The following is a 23323-nucleotide window of genomic DNA, read 5'->3' on the forward strand; positions in this document are numbered from 1 at the left end:
CGAATGAAGGGACTACATCTCCCAGAGGTCTCATCGCTTAGGGACGATGGTCAGAGGCGAGCGTGGCGCTGTGCATGCCGGGAAATGAAGTCCGCCTCTGCCCCCGAGAGCGAGGTGCTGTCCCCCTGCGGTGGAGCGGCGCGACGCCGCACTCCAAATCCCATGGTGCCTCGCGGCAGGACTCCAAGCCCCAGGGTGCATCGCCGCCACTATAAATTCCTGGTGCAGGCCGCGCCTGCGCTGGCCCGGGCATCGCCAGAGGAGGCCGTCATGCCGCTGCGCGCCCGGCTGTACAGTGTGTTTTTCCGCCGCACCTCCACCTTCGCCCTGACCATCGTGCTGGGGGCCCTCGTCTTCGAACGCGCCTTCGACCAGGGCGCGGACGCGTTCTACGAGCGGCTCAACCACGGGGTGAGGAGCCGCTGAGGGGCCGAGGCGGAGCTCGCGCAGCTCCTAGGCCGGCGTGGCTGAAGGTCAGGGCGGCCTGCGCACTGCGCGAGGCCCCGGCTCGGGCGCGGCCCCTTGACCGTCCGTATCCCCAGGCGTGTTCCGCCTGCGGCCAGAGTGGGGCCGCGGAGAGCCGGGCCCCGGGGGACCTTGGCCCGGCCGGTGACGCGCTTCCCCGCCGTACTAGCGGGGCTGGCTGCCGGCTCCAGACCGCCTCCGGGCCCCTGCCTAGACGGGACCAGCCGCCCGGGTGGGTCCGGGCCCCTCAGCCCCGCCGATCGGGGCGGGGCGGCGGACAAGGGGCCTATTCTCCACGCTGCGGCTTCCTTCCAACAGACCTCGCCCCTTCTGCGCTCGCCGCTGCGCCCCGTGTCCCCCGCCGCTCTGTGCTAGGCCGGGGGGCACCGCGCCCTGCCGCACCTTCCAGCCAGCTCTGAGCGGTCTCTGCCGAGGTGAACCCAGCAGTGGCTGGGCGAACCTACTCCCTTAACACAGGCTGCCTGTCATGGTAGGGAAGCAGTGGGGTTGAGTTCTGCTCACTTTATTCAGCCCTTTATTTTACAGGGCCAGATGCATATGAAGGGCTGAGGATCCAGCCACCATGCTAGTATCATGGCAGATGCATTTTGTAAATGCATAGTAATGCCAGTGCTGAATTGCCTTGTGATAACCACCATGATTATAGAAGTACTGCTATTATGGCACTTATAGGGGGGATTTATGCATGCTCTTGGACTTCTCCAGTTGTCTTGGCCCTAATGGGGGAGACAGTCAAAGAAATTGTAACACAGGAAGCTTAAAACAAGGACTCATATTTCTTGAATGTCTTCAGTTTCATATTTCTGATGTCTAACTCAACAAAAAAGGTGACAGCAACTTTGCACACAATGTAGGTCATATAGGATGTGTTGCCAATATTGCAGTGCTGTCCCAAGCAGTCTGCAATGTAAGATGAGATGAGTCAAGTCATCATTGTAGTTAAGTTGCATCCATGGACAGGAAAAGCTTGATAATTAATGCTTACATACCATGGCAATAAGTGATACACACATTACCTGATCCTCCAGTTATCTGTAACTGTCCCCTTAGCATACCAAGTTGTGATAAAGTATGTATTTCAACTCTAAAGGCACCCAGAGTTTGTGCAAAATACAAAATTACAGCCAAATATAAAGTGTATGATTTGCACATTTCCTTTTCCCTTCCAGGAGTTTGGGGCCAGAGGAAACTTCTAATATCCAACTGGAATTATGTATTTCTTTGGCTACTTTCTTAATTGAGCAATTCAGTTATTACGTGTTAGTGTACTCTGTCAGTCTAGGGTTGTATGCTGATTTTCCCCTTTTAAAGAGGCTATGATCCTGTCTAGACCAGGCATTAGAAATGCTATGATACTTTCTGCCCACAAACAGGAATCTTACAAGTATTTATTGTATCAGTTGGTTGTGATGGTTGGGCTAAAGACCTTGTTTTGGGTCCAGCTTGAATCTGTTAACTACAGTGGCTTTTCCTCAGTGTGAATGGGGAGCCAGAAGTTGCAACAATTTGGTGTTTCTTAACCTGCAAGGTTACAGAGTAGGGCAGCAGTAGGAACCTATAAAGTTGTATGATCCTAGACTGCCTCCCTATAAAAATATTCTTGAAAGCTACCTACATTCCCTTTCTGCTATTGTAGCTTACCTAATGCAGATCCTGAGAATGGGGCCCCAAGCTGAGGCATCAGTGCACTGCTCCGGGCTCTTGTGGCACTCACCTGGTATCCTACGCTCCTCTGGTGACTGGGTACAGGGAGGTCATAGAACAAAAGAGCAAAGCTACTATAGAAATATTAAGCAAAATGCAGAAAAGGATGTGTGACTAGAAGGAAGAAATGGCAGCAAGTATGCTGGGACTTGAGAGGAAGGGGACATGGTCTCATTCTGCCAGTCCACTGCAAGAGGCAGCTTAATCAAAAAAGATGAGATCCATTATCTTAACTCCATTCAAGAGGAGGAATTGCACTGTAGAAGTTACCCCAGAACCTGTGTTTCAAGTGTGTGCTGTGCCTTCTGGAACAAGTGCTTTGGTATTCCTGGAGTGCACTGGTCTGGCTAGGTAAGGCATTGTGTGGATGTGCCAAAGTGGTCACCCAAACAAGTGCCATTAGGATATGCTGTCAAGGGCAAGACACCAAATGGGACAGCAATGGCAGGAAACTTCAGTGTGTTCCTCACTTGTAGGCATTCCCTTTAGGTGAAAGTAAGAAATTCAACCCAGCATCACTGGGACACATACATAAGACTTCTTGCTTTTGTTTTTTTTTCAAATGCAGAAACTGTGGAAACACATCAAGCACAAGTATGAGACACAAGAAGAGTGAAGTGAGAGCTGCAGGAGCCATGCGGGGGTGCCTGTATCCTCTTGTGTAAACTCTTCAATTGCCTGATACCAGTTACCAAGCATGAAAATGGGCTTCTGACTGAAGAAATCTGAGCCAGAGTACATCACCAACTTCATCTGTGGCAGAAACCTTGATGGATTTACTCCTGCTTTGTTAAAACATTCTGTTAAACTAATAAACTCACTAACCTGTACCTCTTGTGCTTACATGTTCAGTGAACTTCCCTGTGCTCCATATGTAAATAAGGGTTTATTGTTAGCCACAGGATGTTGGGCTCTAAATTAATGTGGCATATAAAGCCTTATTTCTGTGGCACTAGTATGGAAAATCATATGCGGTTTGTTTTTGTATAACCTTAAAAAGTGGAAGCACAGGTACAGCTGAAAGCCTTTGTCAATATTTATTGCTTTTGCCTGGTAAATGTTCCAGTTTATAACTGGACCAATGTACAGACAGGAACAATAGCCTTAAATAGGCAGGCAATAGCTAGCCAAAATCTCTAACCATAAATGGTCTCTCCAAATATTCTTAACAGCACTTTATTTAAAAAATTCCTCCAGCATTCAAACCCATCTTTCACTTTGCTCTTGGTTATATGCAACACTTTAGTCTCTTTATTTAAACATTGTTTTTTATTGTAATTAGTATATCAAAGCACCCAGTTTTGGTTCTGGGGCTGTATCTTTGTTACATCTCAAACAAGCCATCTAGCCTTTGCTTGCTGACAGATGAGATGCATTTGTTCAGGGTGGCTGCCTCTGTAGTATTGATTTTAATTAAAATCTTAACTTTCAAATAGCCTTCACTACTCAGTGAGAAGGGCTGCTTTGCTTTCAGACAGCTGGCCTGAGCTGCACTTAAAAACAAAACACCCCACCCTGGGGAAGAAGGGCTAAAATGAAGGGGCTGTAAATAAGATGTATAGCTGGTGTATTCTAATGACATCTGAGCCCTATAAGCTTGAAAAGTGACTAACTCATTTTAAATGTAGTGCAGAGCTCCAGACCTATATTACCATGTTGGGAGGTCTGTAGTGATCTGTCTTGAGTGTTCGGTTCAGCCTTTTCTGCTTACAGAATGAGTATGCTGAAGTGGTGGTGTAGGTGCCTTACTCTTTTGCTGTTTGAGACACTACATAAGGTGCTAAACAGCTAGTGCCTGCCCTGGGAGCATAAAGCTAAATATCATACAGGCATGGGGGAAAGTGGGAAAAAGCAAGCAATAGGAAGGGATATGGCAATACTATAGTGAGATTGTAGCTATGTCATCCTTGGTTATGTCTGTACAGCAGCAGGCAAGACGTTTCCCAGAATGGGTAGACTACTGCCTGAGCCTGTAGCAGGGGGGTTGAGTGGGATTGTATGCAAGCAGCTAGCCCAAGCGGCCATGCTTGGTTTTGTGTCAAGATGCTATTCTTAGCCTGCTAGGTGGAGCAGCACTAGTGCCTTTCTGGCTGTAGTGGGAAGCAGCTTTAAGAGTCTCATCCTAACTGATAGCAGTGCCATCAGTTCCCATGCCCCTTTGCTGCCTATTTCCAGAAACCCTCTTCCTTCACAGGCCAGGAATGGAGGAAGATAAAGCATTATCTAACTCCCTGGTTCCTTTAAAACTTATCCAATAGGAATCTGTTTTTAGTGGATGGGGATGACTGAAACCAGTTACTACTTGCCTGGCCAGTCCTGTACAAACCAAGCTGGCTGCCAGTCCTCCACACCTTACACTTGAACTGTCTTTCTGCCTGTTACATTTCCACTAATAACATGCAATTGAAGTTTTGCTGATGGATGACTCTGAAGTGGAATGGAACTTGCTACAGCAGTAGTATGAACTGGAGAAAAGCTTTATGGATAGTGAAAACAGCTTAACCACACTAGGTGCCATTTATATTTGGTGGGTAAGAAGGATTTGCCAATATTTTGTTTGAGGAAAAAATGGTGGCTGTAGACTCCTAGCAGCCTTAAATTGCTTTTATAGAGGCACCCTAGGGGGTAGGATTTAGGCCTTGCTGGGCTAATCTCATAACCTAACCAAAAAACCCATGTTTGCTTCTAGTGTAAGTTCTACCTGCAGTACTGATAGCTTTGTGCTATGCTGAACTAGGGATGGTGGTTTCAGTAGCCTTGAAGCTAGAGTTACCTAGCAGTGAATACATATTAGAGGGGGAGATGTGGTAGCAAGTCTGGCAAAAAGCAAATTATTAGCAACGGGATAACAAAGTACAAGGGTTAAGTAGTTTCCCATGACAATGGCTTTTGGGGAAGCACAAAGAGTTAAATTCATTCCTTTTACCCCATGTCCTAGTGGGCTGTTGAATAGTGCAGAAAATTTTATCCTGTGAACATTCAGGGCTTTATCCTATTTGCATAATGGTGACAGCCATTTCCATTCTTTCTGAAAGCAGCCTCACTGTTATAGCACTAATCACATAGCTGTACAATCTCCTCCCCCTGCGTATAACTTGGCAGTGAAGGATGTGCATACAAAGCTTAATACAAAAGCCTGCCTTCTGCAGTATTTGGAGAAAAGCAACATGTAGTACTACACACACCAAAACAAGGGTTAGAATGCTGGAAGCTTAGAATTCAGTGCATTTTACGTAGCAGCAATACACCAAAAATAAATTGCTCTTGACTTCCTTTGGAACAGGTAGATCTACCACAACCCCTTTGTCATCTGTTTATGTGGGGAGCTAATGTACTCATTTATTTTCAAATGTAGGATAAGTCTACATGCTGGTGAGCAGAACGCATTTTCAATGTGCAGATATTTAATGACAACTTATTGACATTCGTATCACAGACAGCTAGCTCCATCTCCAATAGCTGTCTAGGCTCTTGTAAGGTAGCCCTCACCCTGGTATCCGAGTACCTTACAAATAGATTAAAGTGACTTCAGGCACGGTCTCATTCTGTAGAAGTGCCTTTTTGTATGACAAGATTGTTTCTCTTGAGACCTCTGTCAGCAGGCAGAGATTGCTATTACTAGCGCATAGCGTTCCCCATGACAGGTATGATCTGAGCTGTTCTGCTTAATGAGTGGTGACAAGTAGCTATTGGGAAAGCAACTCTATGGACTGACTGCAGAGGCAAATCACTGCATGCCTTCCCCTCACCTAATTTGCATATTGCAATCATCTTGCTTTAGATGCCTTGATAGTGAAGGCCTTTCAAAGGGGCTTTGGGCCATGCATATCCACTGCATACCTCACTTCATTAAACAAGCTCCTAACTGCAGGCATATGATAGTTCACTGCTAATGGATACAGACAGATTAAATTAGATAGGGTTCATTGACGGAAACTGCATAAAACACCAAGCCGAAAGATTCAAATTCTTTATCTGCATGTTTTTATACACGTTTCTCGCTCAAGGGAGAGGAATTTAAAGTACATCACCATACAGCTGAACTCCTAGGGCTTTATCAGCAACAGGACTGGTCTGTTGTGCATTTGTTTCTATACATCCCATGAGTCTACTGCAGGATAAGGCACCGTGTGTGGAGTGGGCAGCTGTAGCTAATGGCACAGGCGAACCTCACTGTCAGTTGTAGCGCTCATTCTAAGTGCTCTTAGCTGTGCTGATAGTTGTGGGGGCAGGGGGATGTTTCTTATATGAAAATAAAGTTCTCATAGAATCATTACAAAATAGTTTAAAAAAAAAATGAATGGCTGTTGCAGCCTGTCCTATGCATCTGAGAGACCTGCTGCTGCATTAGCTGTATTGACAACTAGCACAGCAGCAAGCCTGCCTGATGGGCAGTTCCTATTCATAAATGGAAAGCTCTCCCCAGGGTGGGGTGATCCCAGTTAAAATTGAAGGGCTGGGTATTGCACCATAACCTTAAGATCAGGAGGCCCTCAGAAGTGAAGGCCTGAATCCAATGCAATGCCTTGGGCTAAGAGTCCCTCAGGAAGGGATCATGCCTTTGTTCCGTTTCCTGTCAGCCATGACGCGGCGGTTATGATTAGCTCTTGCCCCTTTGTTGGCTTCCTTCTTCCTTCGGTCTTGGACTGTATCCCGGCTTTGTCCATGCCCCTTGGCGTTCCCTACGACAGCTGAGGTGTTGTCATGCTTGTACCTAAAGTACAGATAAAAATGGGAATCACCACAAGTTCTGCACAAGGCACACTGAGGATCACACATCTAATTTCTCTTTCTAAGACAAAAGAGCCTGAGAAAAAATCAGATGTGGAGAGAGCACACCTGAGGGGAGTCCATCCACCCAGCCATCTCCTCTGATGAGTGAGCTGTGCAGCACTTCTATAGTATCCGAACATTACCCATCAGCCATATGATGCCAGCTCCCTCTTCCTGCTTTTAGCATGCCAGCAGCCAGCCAGATGTTGCACTGAAGCCTTGTACTGTCTAGGCATCCCCTGTGGTAGTTACTGAGGATCTGGGAAGCTCCTGTACCCCCAAATCTTACTAATCTTATGCAGGTTCCTGCTCTCCCTGCCCCCATATAACTGCAGCAGTAGCATTGCTGTGCCAGTGAAGGGACTTGCCAGGCATCCCTGCCACTTGGTGTAGCTGCACTCTAGGCAGCAAAGTGGAAGCTGAGTAAGATGTTGGAAATGGTGACACTCCCAACAACTCTCGAAAAGTGGACTGTCATTTCTGAAAGCCAACCTGAGGCTGTGTGTAGACTGCGCATCTTACAACGGTGCAGCTGTGCCGCTACAGTACTGCCATTGTAAGATATGTAGTGTAGCCGCTCTCCTGACGACCAAACAAAAGCACCCCCAACGACGGGCGGTAGCTTCGTCATCAGGAGAGCGTCTCCCGCCAACAAAGCACTGTCTCCACCGGCACTTTTTGTCGTTAAAACTTTTTTTATTTGGGGTTTGTTTGTTTTTTTCACACTCCTGAGTGACAAAAGTTTTAATGATGAAAGTGCAGTGTAGCCACAGCCTAAGACCTGGAGCTTCTAGTCAACTCAAGATGCAACATACCATTGTGGCTGGAGCCCTGAGGAGACAGAATATTCCGACCAGGTGCAACAGCATGACAGTCACCAAGGAGGAAATCCTGGCCCACTAAAGTCATGGAGTGTTTTGCCACTGACTTCAATGGAGCCATGATTCACCCCTGGAGTAGGATTCCATCTTACCCTTTCCTTGCAAGGTAAGTCATCCGTCTGGCTTCAGCTCTCTCCCTCAGCACTGCTGGGTCCTGCACAAAATGGTCCTGCTGGGGGATGGAAATAAAGTCTTTAATCTCATTACCGTCTTATCAGCATTAAGCGTGACTTGGGGAGCTACAGAAGCCTGACTTCTTGTGGCTCCCTGGTGTGGGGAGAGTCCCCCACATCCCTCAGCTGAAGTTATTCATTACAGCCAAGTAGTCCTCCAGGATCAGTGACAGGGAGCGGCTGATGTGAGGTGCCAAATTGATCAAAGTGAAAAGCATCCGAAAATTTGAATTGCAAGTGGTTTCACTGAGATTTTAGGGATTTTTTCCCCCCATCACAGCCAAATGGTCAATTCCCATTAAATCCATGACAACCATGAAAATAATACAGCTTTAATGATCCTCCCCTCCCCCTCATGCACTCCGCTGGCATCATATCCTCTCTTCCAGAGAGACATGCACACCTCTCCAAGGAATAAGAGTCCTGTGACATGCCTAGGTTGGGAGGCTGTGAGCAATTGCACTTGGGGGACACTTCACTGTCCAACTTGCTGCAGCCTGCCACTCTGAAAAGCAGAGCTGCCTCAATGCTATGTGAACAGATTCATGCTTTGGAAAAGGAAACCCTTTCCACACTGTTACTGGTCAGGGCTTCAACCAGCGGCGTATTATCACCTAGACCGACAAATTTGCAGGGGCAGCAAATTTATAATAGCAGCATTTTTGTAATCGCGGCATCAGTGATGCCGTGATTCTACCAATCATCGCGCATATTGAAACCACCAATGACGGCGCGACACCATTTCGTAAACATACTCGCGAGAATCCTAAACTGCGCTGGACCCCCGCTTGAACGTGGGGTTTTGGATCCATGCGCGGTCCCGCGCTATAAGCGAAATCGCGCTATACAGACGCACGTTCAAGCGAGGGTCCACTCTACTTGTAATTTTATTTATAATAAAACTTGTAAATGTTCAATTATTTTAATGATATTTACATTCATTTTAGTTCAAATGAATTTGTAAAAAAACTAAAACAAGTTCATATGGGGCTGGGGGTGGCAAAATCATTAATCCGCTACTGGCTTCAACAGGTGAAATAGACAGGGCACACAATATAATTTAGCATAATGCCAATTCCCATCAGCCTACAAATTAAGCTAGTAACCTTTGTTGTTTCCTTTTCAGGCTCTTCCACTTCCTCCTCTTCCTCCTCCTCCTCCTCTTGTCCTTTGTGTCTCAGGACTTGAGGGATGGTAAATGGCCTGGGAAATGGAGAGACAAAGGTGAAAGATTCAGTACTATTTCATCTGGGCAGTTCTGATACTAGAATCTTTTAAAGACAATTCTGAATTACAGAAGGGCAGGTCTTTCAAGAAGTGAAATCCACAGCTTTTATGGACCTGCCTAATTTGTAAAGCAAGTGGACTGAATTAGCAAATCTAGAGAGAAGGAGAGCAGCCAATGACAAATTTGCCATGTTCCACTGACTTCCAGGAGATCTGCAATTGGTGAAAATTGACTAATAGGGAAAAGTGTCTTAGTGGAACATGTATCCTTGATTTCATATTTAATACTTCACCACCTGTACATTTGGTCTAGCTGTAGGACCATATACATTGGGGGTCAAGTGCAGCCCTATTGTAATTCCACAGAGGTCAATGGAGATCTCCCCCAGACCCACTCGAGGATAGGGATGCCACCTCTGATGTACAAAAAATCCAGACATCCAGGATGATCCTGAGCCCATAAAACTGGCCAGCCGGCCGTGTGTAATGAGCTCCCTTACAGATTTCCTGGGACAGCTACCTCAGAAAGGGATGATCCCTGGAAAACCTGGACAGACAGCAACACTACCTCAGGATGAATTTGGGGCTGTGTATTCAGTTTAATTCTCCCTTTTTATATATGCACATCTTCCATTCCCTGTGGAATGTACTTTTCACATCTATCAAATCTAACTTAAAAAGGGACAGTTTAAAACACTTACTATCCAGTGCCACCTTGAGGCAGGGATAGGATGGCATTTCATGCACTGGGTGAATTGCTAGGGGGAGGAGAAAGGCAGAAAAGACTTGAGACATGCAAGGGACAACAGAGCTGCACAAAAGAAAACATGCCTTCCTCTAGGAGACCACCCAGAAAGCATTTTGCATAGAGCAATGGCATTTGATGGTTAACTCTCTCTAGACCTCAGCACACAGACAGCGATGGGACTGAGGGTTGTATGTAGGCATATCAACTCACATTACGTGCACACCATATTAAAATCAGGTATCTGCTCAAAATAGTCCCCACTTTAAAACTGCTATGATTGGTCAGAGGTTGTCCCATTGATTCTCAGTTGCACCCATTATGCTGGCTTTGCTGGGGAGTCTTTCACACAGGAGGAAATCCATCGGCTTTATGGCCCCTTTGCACACCTCGAGCAGTGCAAAGGCCTGGAGCGAGGAAGAGAAAAACTATCCCTTTATTTCTGGCTCTAATGTAGTTCTTCTAAAGGATTCCATTTGATTTTAAATCTGTGGTTGTGTCACCAAGGAAAATAAAACTTAAAACCAAAAGTACAACAGCCTTTGTTTTATATCAGACACCCAGGCCTGATCTTCAGAAGTGCTGAGCACCCTCAGACCTCCCAGAAAAGCCAGTGGGAAGGGTGGGTGCTCACAACTCCTGAAGATCAAGCCCCAATGTGTTACAGGTGAACCGTAAGGAAGTTTTTATTCAAGTCCCCTAGAACTCTTTAGGAAGATTCCAAAAGAAGAAAAAAGTAGAGAAGAGAAATATTTTGTTTTAAATGGGGTTAGCACTGCCTGTTAAAAAGGTACAATTCCTGCTTCCTGAAAATGCTGTTATGGCTGGAAAATTACTCTGTAAATCACAAGAGAAACGTTAAGCTTACAGCTTCCAAAAGATGTAGAAAGAGAGAGAAAGAGTGGGTGTGCATACTTGGTTGTCTGTCAAAATCTCATTCCTTTTCCCAACATACCTCTAGCCATGCTCTTAGAATTAATGTTTTTCAGTTCTAACTCTCAGCTAACCCTCATACCCCTGGGAGCCAACTTAGTATTAGCTCTATTTTGCAGATGGTGAGACTGTGGCAGAGAGAGGTGATGGTCACATGCCGAGGCAGTGGAGTGGAGCCCAGAACTCTCAGTTGCATGCTCTAATCACTAGATCACAGAAGAGCCTGTGCCCAGGGTGGGGGGAGGGACTTGCCAAACAAGCAAGAACAGAGGTCAGCTTTTTCTTACTTTTTGCCCAGCGGCTATTCTGCATTGGGATGGGGGGAGAAACAAGCATAAGAGGCCAATTCACATCCTCCATCCCCAATGACCAGCGTTCCCCTCTGTGTGCAGAGTGAAGTGCTGCCTCAGTGAAAGCTTAACCTCTCTGAGCAAAGCCTCCCGCTCAGGTTTTAAAACTGAGCTCAGGCAGCATTTGGTTCCACACATGAAGAAAGGAAAGGAGGTATAGGAGGAATGGGGAGCATGACAACTCCCTGTTCCCACGGCTGGGAGAAGCTCCCAGACCAGCAAGGGAAAGGGGAGACCCAGAAACCCCTCCTCCAGGCTGGGAGCAGAAAGAGCAGAGAGGTGTCTCCAAGCCCCTCTGTCTGGGGTGAGAGCAGAAGCATGGGCAGTGGAGACCTGTGTGCAGGATGAGCATTTTCACCCGGGCTCTGTGCTAGTGTGCAGACACGTGGCTTATAGGACACACCAACCATCCTCTTCCTGTTGGCCAAAGATGCTGTACCCACCTCCTACTGATCAGCTCATCGTCTGAGTCAGCATCGTTCGCCCCCACCTGGTTGCCATCATAGGTGTCGTCGTATTCATCCTCATAGTCAACCCTATAGAACTGGGCTTCCCCCTCCTGCTCAGGGACCTCCTCTACGATCACACTGTACTGGCTGTAGCGTTCCTTCTGCTCAGCTATCAGTCGCTTGTCATTCAGTAAACTCTTTGTTGTATCCTTGTCCTTCCTGCACGTCGGTGGAGAGGACAGAAAGAAATAAAGGCAGTTTAGAGTTGCTCTTTACAGCTGGATTTTTTAAATAAATGGAAATTTAAGCACCATCTGGTGACTACATTTTATTCATTTTGCTCTAGCATCTTTCATCTCAAAGAAGCTCACAAACATAAGCCTCACTGCCTCCCCTCCTGAGGTAAGTAATGGAGATGCAAAAGGATCATTTGACCCACTTCTGGTTTGGAACACAACAGCTGTTTAACAGCACCCAGCAAGATTGTGCAACAGGTCAGAACAGGAATGGAGATTGCCACCTCCGGCAGAAACTGCTGAGGAGATTTTAAGAATGGCCAAATGCAATTACTCAAGCTGGAATTTGACCAGGACCAAACTCTCCCCAAAAGTACCATGGACCGTGAATAACTACAAGTGGTCAGGGCCTGGAACTTGTCTCAGCTGAGGGGCAGCATGTCCAGGTGCACAGTGCCCTTTAACACCAGGCTGCAGCTGTACTGGTTCATGGGGGTTAAGTATCTGTATTGCAGAACTAGCGCCTAAAGACACAAATCAGGGCTCAGCGCTGCATTGTACTAGGTGCTGTACACCTCCCCCCAAGTCAAAGAGCTTCCAACCTAAGCATAGGATGAGAGAACGCAGCTGAACACAAACAAACAGATGAGGAGAGCACAAGGTAACAGTGAGATGATTATGAGTATTACACTAAGGGCACGTCTTCACTACCCACCGAATCGGCGGGTAGCAATCGATCTATTGGGGATCGACTAATCGCGTCTAGTGAAGACGCGATAAAATCGATCCCCGATGGCTCTTCCGTCGACTCCGGAAATCCACCACGGCAAGAGGCGGAAGCAGAGTCGACGGCGGCGCGGCAGCGGTCGACTCGCGCCGTCCTCACAGCCAGGTAAGTCGACCTAAAATACGCCACTTCAGCTACGCTATTCACGTAGCTGAAGTTGCGTATCTTAGGTCGACCCTCCCCTGTAGTGTAGGCCTAGCCTAAGCAGGGGCTAGAAACGCAGGATTCAGAGGGGAAAAGACAGCAGAACAAAACACCAAACAGGGAGATCTGCCTCAGCCAGGAAATCAGAGCCCCACAATAACACCACTTTGCATTCCTGTTGCACTTTATCTATATATCTCAAATCACTTAAACACCCATCAATTAACCCTCATCCAACCCCTGTGAGGCAAGTAATATTAGACCCATATTAAGATAAGGAAATCAAGACATGGGTACAGCCAAAATTCAGATATGGCCATTGATTTAGCATGCCTCAGTTGCACAGGGATCTGATACCTCAAACCGGATTTTCAGACACGCTGAGCACCCACTGGTCCTGTACAGTGATCAAGACCTTGTGATGCTGAGTTGTAAACCACATATGAGAACTTACTGCAGACTTATGGGAAAATCCTTTTCTGAGTCTACTCAGGACCTGCAGCTCCCAAAGCCTGAGGAGGAATTCACATCTGAATCCAGAATTCATTCAGAATCTGCATATTATTAGTGGAGGAACCTGTCTGATGAACAGGTATATCAAGAATTGCCACGTTCCTGTGACACACTTGCAAATATAGGGAAAACCATCCTCTGCCCTGACCATCAATTCCATTCCACGCGACTCAGCTCCGCTCCGGCCAGGGCACTGGGTCAGGGGCCGCACCACGCGGCTCAGCCCCACTCCGGCCAGGGCACTGGGTCGGGGCCGCACCAGGCGGCTCAGCCCTGCTCCGGCCAGGGCCGCACCAGGCGGCTCAGCCCTGCTCCTGCACTCCGGCCGGGGCGCTGGGTCAGGGTCGCACCCTATGTCTCCCAGAAGCAGCGGCATGGCCCCACTCCAGCTCCTACGCGCTCCAATGGGAGCTGCAAAGGTGGTGCCTACAGATGGGGCAGCACGCAGAGCCACCTGGCTGTGCCTCCACAAAGGAGCCAGAGAAGGAATATGCCACTGCTTCTGGGAGCCACTTGAGGTAAGTGCCGCTTGGAGCCTGCACCTCTGAGCCTCTCCTCACGCCCCAACCCCCTGCCCCAGCCCTGATACCCCTCCTGCTTTCCAAACCCCTCGATCCCAGCCCAGAGCGCCCTCCTGCACCCCAAACTCCTCATCCCCAGCCCCACCCCAGAGCCTGCACCCCCTCTCGCACTCCAACCCCAATTTTGTGAGCATTCATAGCCCAACATACAATTTCTATTCCCTGATGTGGCCCTCGGGCCAAAAGTTTGCCCACCCCTGAACTTGTACATTGGGGCCCAGCCAGGTTGTGGTCTTCAGGTGCAATATCATGCAACAACAACAGAACTCTAATAAGATAAAGAGCAAGCACCACAATTATATCACTCTGGTTTTAAGGAGGGAAGCAAAAAGAGTAGAGATCATTGAGACCCAAATCAGGCCTTCGATGAGGCTGGAGAAAACCCTATTGCCCAGAAAGCCTGGGCAAGTCTCAAGTTTTCTGCCTGCTAGACAAGGACAACAGTCTTCACCACAAAATAGGTATGGTTTTGACATCGAAACAGCTATCTTGATGTAAATTCCTAGTGAAGACAAGGCATTGTAGTTTTTACCTTGATGTACCAAGTCAAGGTCAGCCCTAAGTGGAGATATATGGGTGATTCCAATTAGCTACCAAAGGCTACCTTCACTTGGATTTTACATCAAAAGAGCTATAACTAAGGCTACATTTTAATCACGGGACCTCGGCTGGTGCTCGGGGGGAGGGGTTGGCAGGGCCGGGAGGCTCCCTACCTGGCTTCGTGCCTCTCCCCCACAAGTAGCAGCAGTTTGGGTGTGGGAGGGGGCAGGGGGTTGGGGAACCACAGCCAATGGGAGCTGCGAAGCCACTGCTCTGGGCGGAGGCAGCACACCGAGCTACCTGGCCATGCCTCCGCCTAGCAGCTGAGCGAGGTGGATGTCGCCGCTTCTGGGGAGCCCCCGAGGTAAGCGCCGCCCAGCACCCGCCTCACCTTGTCCCGTGCCCCAACCCCCTGCCCCCTCCCACACCCAAACTCAGCTGCGGGGAAGAGGTTGGGAGCACAGGGCCCCGAGACTGCCCCAGCTGCGGCCAGTGCACCTGGCACAGGAGCTGCCTAAGCTGACCCTGAGCCAGGTACCCCGGCTGCTGCAGAAGTCACAGAAAGTCAGCCTTAGCTATAACTGATCTAAAAAACACACCTATTTTGCAGTGAAGACATAGCCAGGAGGGCAGAGCGACAGACACAGCAACATGGGGAACTAAAGGAGCACCAGAGCACAAGAGATCTGAGCTGTCTCAGAAAGATGGAGGATGAAGGGGCTGAGATGAGCAGTAGACATGTGCTGACAGACAGATGGGAAAAGAATGGGTCTAGCTCAGTGGTCTCCAAACTTTTTACACCGAAGATCACTTTTGGAATTTAAGGACAACCCAAGATCTACCCCACCCCTTTCCCAAGGTCATGCCCCGCTCACTCCATCCCCACCTCTCTCCGTCACTCAGACTCCCCCACCCTCACCAAGCTGGGGTAGGGGTTTGGGAGGGGGTGCGGGCTCTGGGCTGGGGCCGAGGAGTTCGCAGTGTGGGAGGGGGCTCTGGCCTGAGCCTGGGGCAGGGAGTTGGGGTACAGGAGGGGGTGAAGGTTGCAAACTCTGGGAGGGAGTTTGGGTGCAGGAGGGGACTCCGGGGTGGGGCAGAGAGTTGGGGTCAGGGCTGGGGCTTCCCCTCTCTACAAGCACCGCTCCCGCAGCTCCCATTGGCCACAACTCCCGGTTCCCAGCCAATGGGAGCTGTAGGACAGTGCTTGCAGGCAGGAGCAGTGCGCGGAGGGAGACCTCTGCCCTCCCTACCCCCGGGACCGCGCTGTCCTGCTGCCACTTCCGGGACTGGTGTGGGGCTGTGGTAGGCAGGGACCCTGCCTTAGTGGAAGCCCCACTGCACCACCAGGGTGGGGGGGCAGGGGTCTCCCTCCGGACACTGCTCCTGCCTGCAAGCACTGCCCCCGCAGCTCCCATTGGCCGGGAACGGGGAGCTGTGGCCAATGGGAGCTGCAGGGGCAGTGCTTGTACAGAGGGGAAGCGCGTGGAGCCAAGTGCCCCTCCCGCCCAGGAGACGCAGGGGTGTGTTGGCCCCTTCCAGGACCGACATGGAGCCAGGGTAGGCAGGGACCCTGCCTTAGCGGCAGCCCCACAGCACCACTGGAGATCACCATCGACTGCGAGATCCTCTAGGATAGGTTGGTGACCACTGGCCTAGCTGATATCAGCCAACAAAGGAATGGTTTGGGAGAAGGCATAGAGCATTGCTGGGTCTCACATGCATGTGATGTCTGCTGGTGCTTTGATCAGAGGAATGTGGTGAATGGGGATGGGAGAGATGGGAGATAACCTAGGGCCAGGTCCACGCTAAGTTAGATCAACCCAGCTACATCGCTCAGGGGTGCAGTTAAGATGACCTAGCCCCTGGTGTAACTACCACCTCTCAGGGAGGTGAATTAACTACTGTGATAGGAAAACCCCTTCTGATGCTGTAGTGAATGTCTACACTTCAATCGCTTCAGCAGTGCTGCTGTAATGGTACAAGTGCAGACGTAACCTGAGTCTGGGGGTTTTCCAGCTGTACTTAAACAGTTTAAAGGTAGGTATTTTGGCCTGCAAAGCAAGCAACAATTTTGTTTGACAGCCTGTGATGCTGACAGATCAGGTGCCAACTCAGGCCAAGGTACTTCGGGGAACTACAGGCCAGTCAGCCTCACCTCAGTCCCTGGAAAAATTATAGAGCAGGTCCTCAAGGAATCAATTATGAAACACTTAGAAGAGAGGAAAGTGATCAGGAACAGTCAGCATGGATTCACCAAGGGCAAGTCATGCCTGACTAACCTAATTGCCTTCTATAATGAGATAACTGGCTCGGTGGATGAGGGGAAAGCAGTGGATGTGTTATTCCTTGACTTTAGCAAAGCTTTTGATACGGTCTCCCACAGTATTGCCGCCAAGTTAAAGAAGTATGGGCTGGATGAATGGACTGTAAGGTGGATAGAAAGTTGGCTAGATCATCGGGCTCAACTCCATGTCTAGTTGGCAGCTGGTTTCAAGCGGAGTGCCCCAAGGGTCGGTCCTGGGGCCGGTTTTGTTTAATATCTTTATTAATGATCTGGAGGATGGTGTGGACTGCACTCTCAGAAAGTTTGCAGATGACACTAAACTAGGAGGCGTGGTAGATACACTAGAGGGTAGGGATTGGATACAGAGGGACCTAGACCAAATTAGAGGATTGGGCCCAAAAAAACCTGATGAGGTTCAACAAGGACAAGTGCAGAGTCCTGCACTTAGGACGGAAGAATCCCATGCACTGCTACAGACTAGGGACCGACTGGCTAGGTAGCAGTTCTGCAGAAAAGGACCTAGGGGTCACAGTAGACGAGAAGCTGGATATGAGTCAACAGTGTGCTCTTGTTGCCAAGAAGGCTAACGGCATTTTGGGCTGTATAAGTAGGGGCATTGCCAGCAGATCGAGGAACGTTCCCCTTTATTCGACATTGGTGAGGCATCATCTGGAATACTGTGTCCAGTTTTAGGCCCCACACTACAAGAAGGATGTGGAAAAATTGGAAAGAGTCCAGCAGAGGGCAACAAAAATGATTAGGAGTCTGGAGCACATGACTTATGAGGAGAGGCTGAGGGAACTGGGATTGTTTAGTCTCCAGAAGAGAAGAATGAGGGGGAATTTGATAGCAGCCTTCAACTACCTGAAGGGGGGTTCCAAAGAGGATGGAGCTCGGCTGTTCTCAGTGGTGGCAGATGACAGAACAAGGAGCAATGGTCTCAAGTTGCAGTGGGGGAGGTCTAGGTTGGATATTAGGAAACACTATTTCACTAGGAGGGTGGTGAAGCACTGGAATGCGTTACCTAGGGAGGTGGTGGAGTCTCCTTCCTTGGAGGTTTTTAAGGCCCGGCTTGACAAAGCCCTGGCTGGGATGATTTAGTTGGGAATTGATCCTGCTTTGAGCAGGGGGTTGGACTAGATGACCTCTTGAGGTCCCTTCCAACCCTGATATTCTATGATTCTAAGGTCCCCATGCTTCAATACTGACAAATACATAGCTGGAATCACTTATAACATCTGTATCACAGATTGTAAAGTAATATTTGAGCATTTGCACTATGAGCCTTGATAATTGTGTAAGTCACCAGACAGGAGAGATGTAGTTGTAGCCATGTAGGTCCCAGGACAGCGAGACAAGATGGGTGAGAAGTTGGTCCAATATAAGGTATTACATCACCCACCTTTTCTCAGACAGATGAGATATATTGATTAGTGTGAAATGCTGGCCTCCAACAGAAGGTGGTCTGTCCTGCCCCACAAGGAAGGCCCACTGACACCAAGCAGATCAGAGTGGAACGTTAAAAGAGAACCAACAACTTTGATGTTTACTCTCCACCCGTCCCGCCTCAGGAAGATGAGTCTTGCAAGTGAATTCCTCCCATCAGATGAGTTCATCACTGGAAGCAGCAGCTCAAAGTGGATGGGGGAAGGGAATAAAACCCCCTAACTTCTGCTGCTGAGACTTGAGGAGGTGGCTGGGGACAGGCAAGGATTACTAGACATCAGCAAAAGAACCTCAATGCTCAGCCTGGTTAGCCCTAGAGGACATAGAGATCTTGCTTATTATAGAAGCTTCTACAACTTTTTGAAACTTAAGATTGGAACTAATTTGTGTGTACCTATGTTTACTTGCTTTAACCTTTTAAATAATTGATGTTTCCCTTTCCTAAATCTGTATATATATTATAGGATTGACTATGAGCGTTGTCTTTGGTGTGAGATCTAAGGTGTAATTGACCTGAAGTAAGCAACTGGTCCTTTGGGACTGGGAGTAGTCTAAGGCCAGGTCTACACTGCAGACCTATAGCAGTATAACTAGGTCATTCAGGGGTGTGAAATATCCACAGTCATAGTTATACTGACTTAACGCCCCTCGCCAGCATGTAGACAGTGCTATGTCAAATGGAAGCACTTCTCCCATCAACTTAGGCCAGGTCTACACTAACCCCCTAATTCGAACTAAGGTACGCAACTTCAGCTACGTGAATAACGTAGCTGAAGTTCAAAGTACCTTAGTTCGAACTTACCTCGGTCCACACGCGGCAGGCAGGCTCCCCCGTCGACTCCGCGGTACTCCTCTCGTCTAGCTGGAGTACCGCAGTCGATGGCGAGCACTTCCGGGTTCGACTTATCACGTCCAGACAAGACACAATAAATCGAACCCAGAAGTTCGATCGCTCGCCGCCGAACTACCGGGTAAGTGTAGACCTAACCATAGCTACCGCTTCTCGGGAGGTGGATTACCTATGCCTCTTCACTTGAGCATCTTGAGTGCTGCAGCGACACAGCTGCATCGGTGCAGCTGTGCTGATGCAGCGTTTTAAGTGTGGACCTGCCCTAAAAATATTGCTGTTTGGTGCAAGGGACCATCTATCACAAAGGTAGGCAGGAGCAATCAGAGTGGCAAGACCAATCAGAGTATTCAAGGGGACTGCCTGTGATTTCATGTTCAGGCTGTTATAGAGCCTGAGGAGTTTACATTTGATAATTGGTTGGTGAAATCTAAGTATAGAACTCAATTTGGAGTTTGTGCCCTGGTTCTTAACAGTCTGCCCTGAGGTTGGTCCTCACTCTCTTGAGTATAAAGAGCAGATTATTATATGCAGGACAGCTTGACACAGCCAAACCAGAGTAGGATTTGTAGTAAAAAAAAAAAAAAGCTATAATTTGATTACTTGCTGCTGCAAATCACAGTCTGACTGGACTTTCCTCCAATAAAAGAGATTAGCACACCCACTTTTCCTCCAATACTTTGTTACAGTCTTGGAGCTGCAAACTTAGCTGATGCTGCCACAGCCAGACAGTTTAATTTACAAATCAGTCTTTCATTTCCCAGCTATTTATATATCTAAAGACAGGTCCACACACAGGCTTGGCTGATTTAAAAGAAATGTTTGAATAATGCCTGGAACACATCAAACCACTCTGTTGGGCTTTTGAGGGAAAACCCCCCATCAACCTGAATCAGCAGAGGGTAATACCAAAAGCACTGGGTTAAACAAACAAAGTACATGGTCATGCTAAGAGATGTGAGAAACAGAGGTAATGCACTTTCACAGAGACAGGAACTACTAGTGGAGGAACTAGATTACTGAGATTGTGTTATCTGAGCTAGATTTCAAAACAGATGGACATTATTGATATATTTGTACTTGAATCTGAAACAAATTTCACCTAGCCTCATTTCTGACTCACAAATCTCAGACTGGTGGCAGTAGTGGCCTTGCAATTTATGGAGAAAAGAAAATGAAACATAAAAATCAGAGTCAGATGTTAAAAGTGAGTCTGACGCAGTAGTGTCAAACAGCACAAGCTGAATAGAGAGAAAGGCCACAACACTATTTCATTTTAATTTCCTAGCGAGAATGAGATCACAGCCCAAAAATTGGGACAATGATGTTTTCTTGTTAAAACCAACCAAATCTCTAGCCCTAGCTGCTTGTGAACAAGTGATCAGGAAAATAACTCTACCAGTTGGCCTCAGACATACAAATATACTCTGAGGACTGCAATGGGATTTTCTTAATGGAATTTATTGCTCTAAGTCCATGAACATTTATACAACCCTGTCCAAAAGAACTGATTGAAGCTGTGATACGCACCTCCTGCCTTTTTGTACCCGGGACATGTCCACTGAGTCCCTGCTGAATATATCAAACTCATCATCCTGGAAGATGTTGTATCGAGAAGTCACCAGAGGGGTTGGTTCTGTCTTCACCTGCCTGTTAGAAAGGAGACAGAACAGAAGCCACTGAGATAAAGCTAAGAAGGGCCACATTCTCTCAGTCAATGCCATGATCTCCATGACTCCGTCAATCCCTTAACCGTACACAGCAGCACAAAGTACAAAACTGAACAGCATCAGATTGCAATAGCTCCAGTCATTTTCCGTTTCACAGCCCCAGTTAACATCCAATACTATGCTGGTCTAGAATAGAGGTCTCAAACCATGTGGCTGATCTTCATGGGGAGGCTCAAACCCATTTAGGAGAAAGCAAGGGGAGAAAATCCTTCTTTTAAGAATGGACAAAACTAGAGTATTCAATACTGAAGCACGATTATGCTCAGCAGTGATTTGGTAAAATCAACACTGTATGTATGTATTGGACTACTCTCTGGAGGAAATCCCAATAATCTGTTACAGATGGTTTCAGAAGGTAGGTCTCCCTATGGTTCCTTACTCATTCTTTCTCAAATATTTCCAGATTAAATTTTTTCAATTTATGAGTCAAAAGAGGATAATCTTTAAATTTATTATTTCTGGTGCTGGATCTGAAAAAAGTCAGCGGTGCTCTGTTCTAAGATCACCAGGAATCACAATTCTGCCTTTGCCACATTAGCTGACAGTTTTGTTGATGATGCATGAAGCAAAACAGAATCCACCCAGCCTCCCGTAACTGTGTTAGCTCTGCAGTGCTAACAGAAATAAAAGTAGTTTGTGCCAGCAAAGTCAGCAGATCTGATTAAAAGAGAATAAAAAGCAGATTGTTATGTACAAAACCACCATTTTATATAGTCTCTGTTCTGATAAGATTGCTTTTTTTTTATTAAAGTGCATCACTACTGAACAACATACCAGACACAGTCAGCTAATGCCTTTCTAGAGTATGACTGGGCATAGCATACCATTCACATCCTGAATCACAGTTGGAAACTGCTGCTGTAGTGCATGCACATTCTACAGCTCCAAAGGCAGCTAAAACCAAGCAGGTTCCATTGCTGATTATGATTCCTAAGCCCCCAATACAACATACAGAAAGCAGCAGAGGCCAGGCAGCTCTGTGAACTCTGATAAAAGTGGATTTGAATTGTAATTTCTCATTTCTCCTTGGTTAAAATTCTTTCTGCATAGAGTACAATTCTAGTACCTTACAATTTAACTACTCTGCCCTGCAGGGTGAATTCCACTTGAATTAGTTTCTTTGAAGATACTCCCTTCATGCAGGACTGGTGGGATTTTAATCATGAAGGACCGTACCATAGCCATCTGCAGCAAATTATTAACTTTTGCAGGTAATGGATTTGGGGCTTGCTGTATAAGAGTGGTGGCACTATTGCCCAGTACAGGGCTAAGCTGTTCTCCTCCATGACGTGATTTTGACAGGTCTCATTTTAGTGTCCAATGGACAATCATTTGTGTCACTTCATAACACATGACCCAGCCTCTGTTGTACAACAACTCAGGATGGAAAAATCTCTGGCCTCTGCAGGGAAACAGGGGAAGAGGCAGGACTGAGGCTTAGTGGCAGACAGAACTGGGCAGCTCCCACTGCAGCTACCCGCCGAGGGAAACACAAGCTCATTCCGTTTCCCAGGCACAGAGTGATTAGTAACCATCATGCAGAACAGTCCCTTTAACAATCCACAACTGGAAATAAAACAACATCAAACATACTAAAACCTCATCCCCACCTTGGCATTGTTCGCTCCAGTTTGTCCAGGGATGGCACCAGCCTATCCTCCAGGATGTTGTTTATCACCTGCTCTACACTGTAGCTGTGCTCCTCCAGGCAGGCCAAGATGAAGCCCTCCCCTAGGTCAGGCAGCAGATCTTTCACTTGAGAGATCAAAGAATCCAACTCCACCCCCGAGACCTTGGCAGCGGGTGCTGCAGCTGCTCCAGCACACTATACATACCAAACACAAGGGGTGAAATTACTGAAAAGGGATCACAATACAGAGAGGGCATGTGTGCATGGAAACCGGGGCAAAGAACAGTTAGGGATATGAGAATAGAACCCAAATGGGGCACTAGGCAGAATCCATCAAGTACAGAATTAGGTATGCAGCTCTTTGAATCTGAGAGAGCTGGGATATTTTACAGCATCTTTTCCTCAAATAATACTTAACAGGTATATCATAGAATCATAGAATATTAGGGTTGGAAGGGACCTCAGGAGGTCATCTAGTCCAACCCCCTGCTCAAAGCAGGACCAATCCCCAACTAAATCATCCCAGCCAGGGCTTTGTCAAGCCTGACCTTAAAAACCTCTAAGGATGGAGATTCCACCACCTCCCTAGGGAACCCATTCCAGTGCTTCACCACCCGCCTAGTGAAATAGTGTTTCCTAATATCCAACCTAGACCTCCCACACTGCAACTTGAGATCTGTGGATGAGGGGAAAGCAGTGGACGTGTTATTCCTTGACTTTAGCAAAGCTTTTGATACGGTCTTAAGTGCAGGACTCTGCACTTGTCCTTGTTGAACCTCGTCAGATTTCTTTTGGCCCAATCCTCCAATTTGTCTAGGTCACTCTGGACCCTATCCCTACCCTACAGCATATCTACCTCTCCCC

At 47.7% G+C, this 23323-nt stretch overlaps 2 protein-coding genes across 8 annotated transcripts in view; one reads left to right on the top strand and one right to left on the bottom strand.

The window, feature by feature from the left end:
• Nucleotides 1-69: 69 nt before the first annotated feature.
• Nucleotides 70-3020, top strand: LOC117887923. 2 transcript variants are annotated; one of them, XM_034790722.1, is made up of 2 exons: nucleotides 70-473; nucleotides 2759-3020. In XM_034790722.1, the coding sequence occupies exon 1, from the start codon at nucleotides 85-87 to the stop codon at nucleotides 424-426; it is 342 nt and encodes a 113-aa protein (XP_034646613.1). In that variant the 5' UTR covers nucleotides 70-84; the 3' UTR covers nucleotides 427-473; nucleotides 2759-3020. The 2 variants fall into 2 exon arrangements, with proteins under 2 accessions (XP_034646613.1, XP_034646612.1); XM_034790721.1 differs by having other exon boundaries at nucleotides 70-411.
• Nucleotides 3021-6144: 3124 nt separating this feature from the next.
• ASCC2 (activating signal cointegrator 1 complex subunit 2) overlaps nucleotides 6145-23323 on the bottom strand; it is a 39892-nt gene continuing 22713 nt past the window's right edge. For 5 of the 6 annotated variants that reach the window (XM_034790718.1, XM_034790716.1, XM_034790715.1 and 2 more), the window contains exons 14-19: nucleotides 22440-22654; nucleotides 20630-20749; nucleotides 11716-11940; nucleotides 9124-9220; nucleotides 7937-8016; nucleotides 6145-6904 (exon numbers count right to left, since the gene is read on the bottom strand). In XM_034790718.1, the coding sequence (XP_034646609.1) occupies nucleotides 6733-6904; nucleotides 7937-8016; nucleotides 9124-9220; nucleotides 11716-11940; nucleotides 20630-20749; nucleotides 22440-22654 (909 nt within the window). In that variant the 3' untranslated portion in view covers nucleotides 6145-6732. The remainder of the gene's footprint in view (nucleotides 6905-7936; nucleotides 8017-9123; nucleotides 9221-11715; nucleotides 11941-20629; nucleotides 20750-22439; nucleotides 22655-23323) is intronic. The other variant, XM_034790717.1, reaches the window with a different exon arrangement.

This window comes from Trachemys scripta, chromosome 15 (assembly GCF_013100865.1).
Source record: "Trachemys scripta elegans isolate TJP31775 chromosome 15, CAS_Tse_1.0, whole genome shotgun sequence".
NCBI classification, from domain to species: domain Eukaryota; kingdom Metazoa; phylum Chordata; order Testudines; family Emydidae; genus Trachemys; species Trachemys scripta.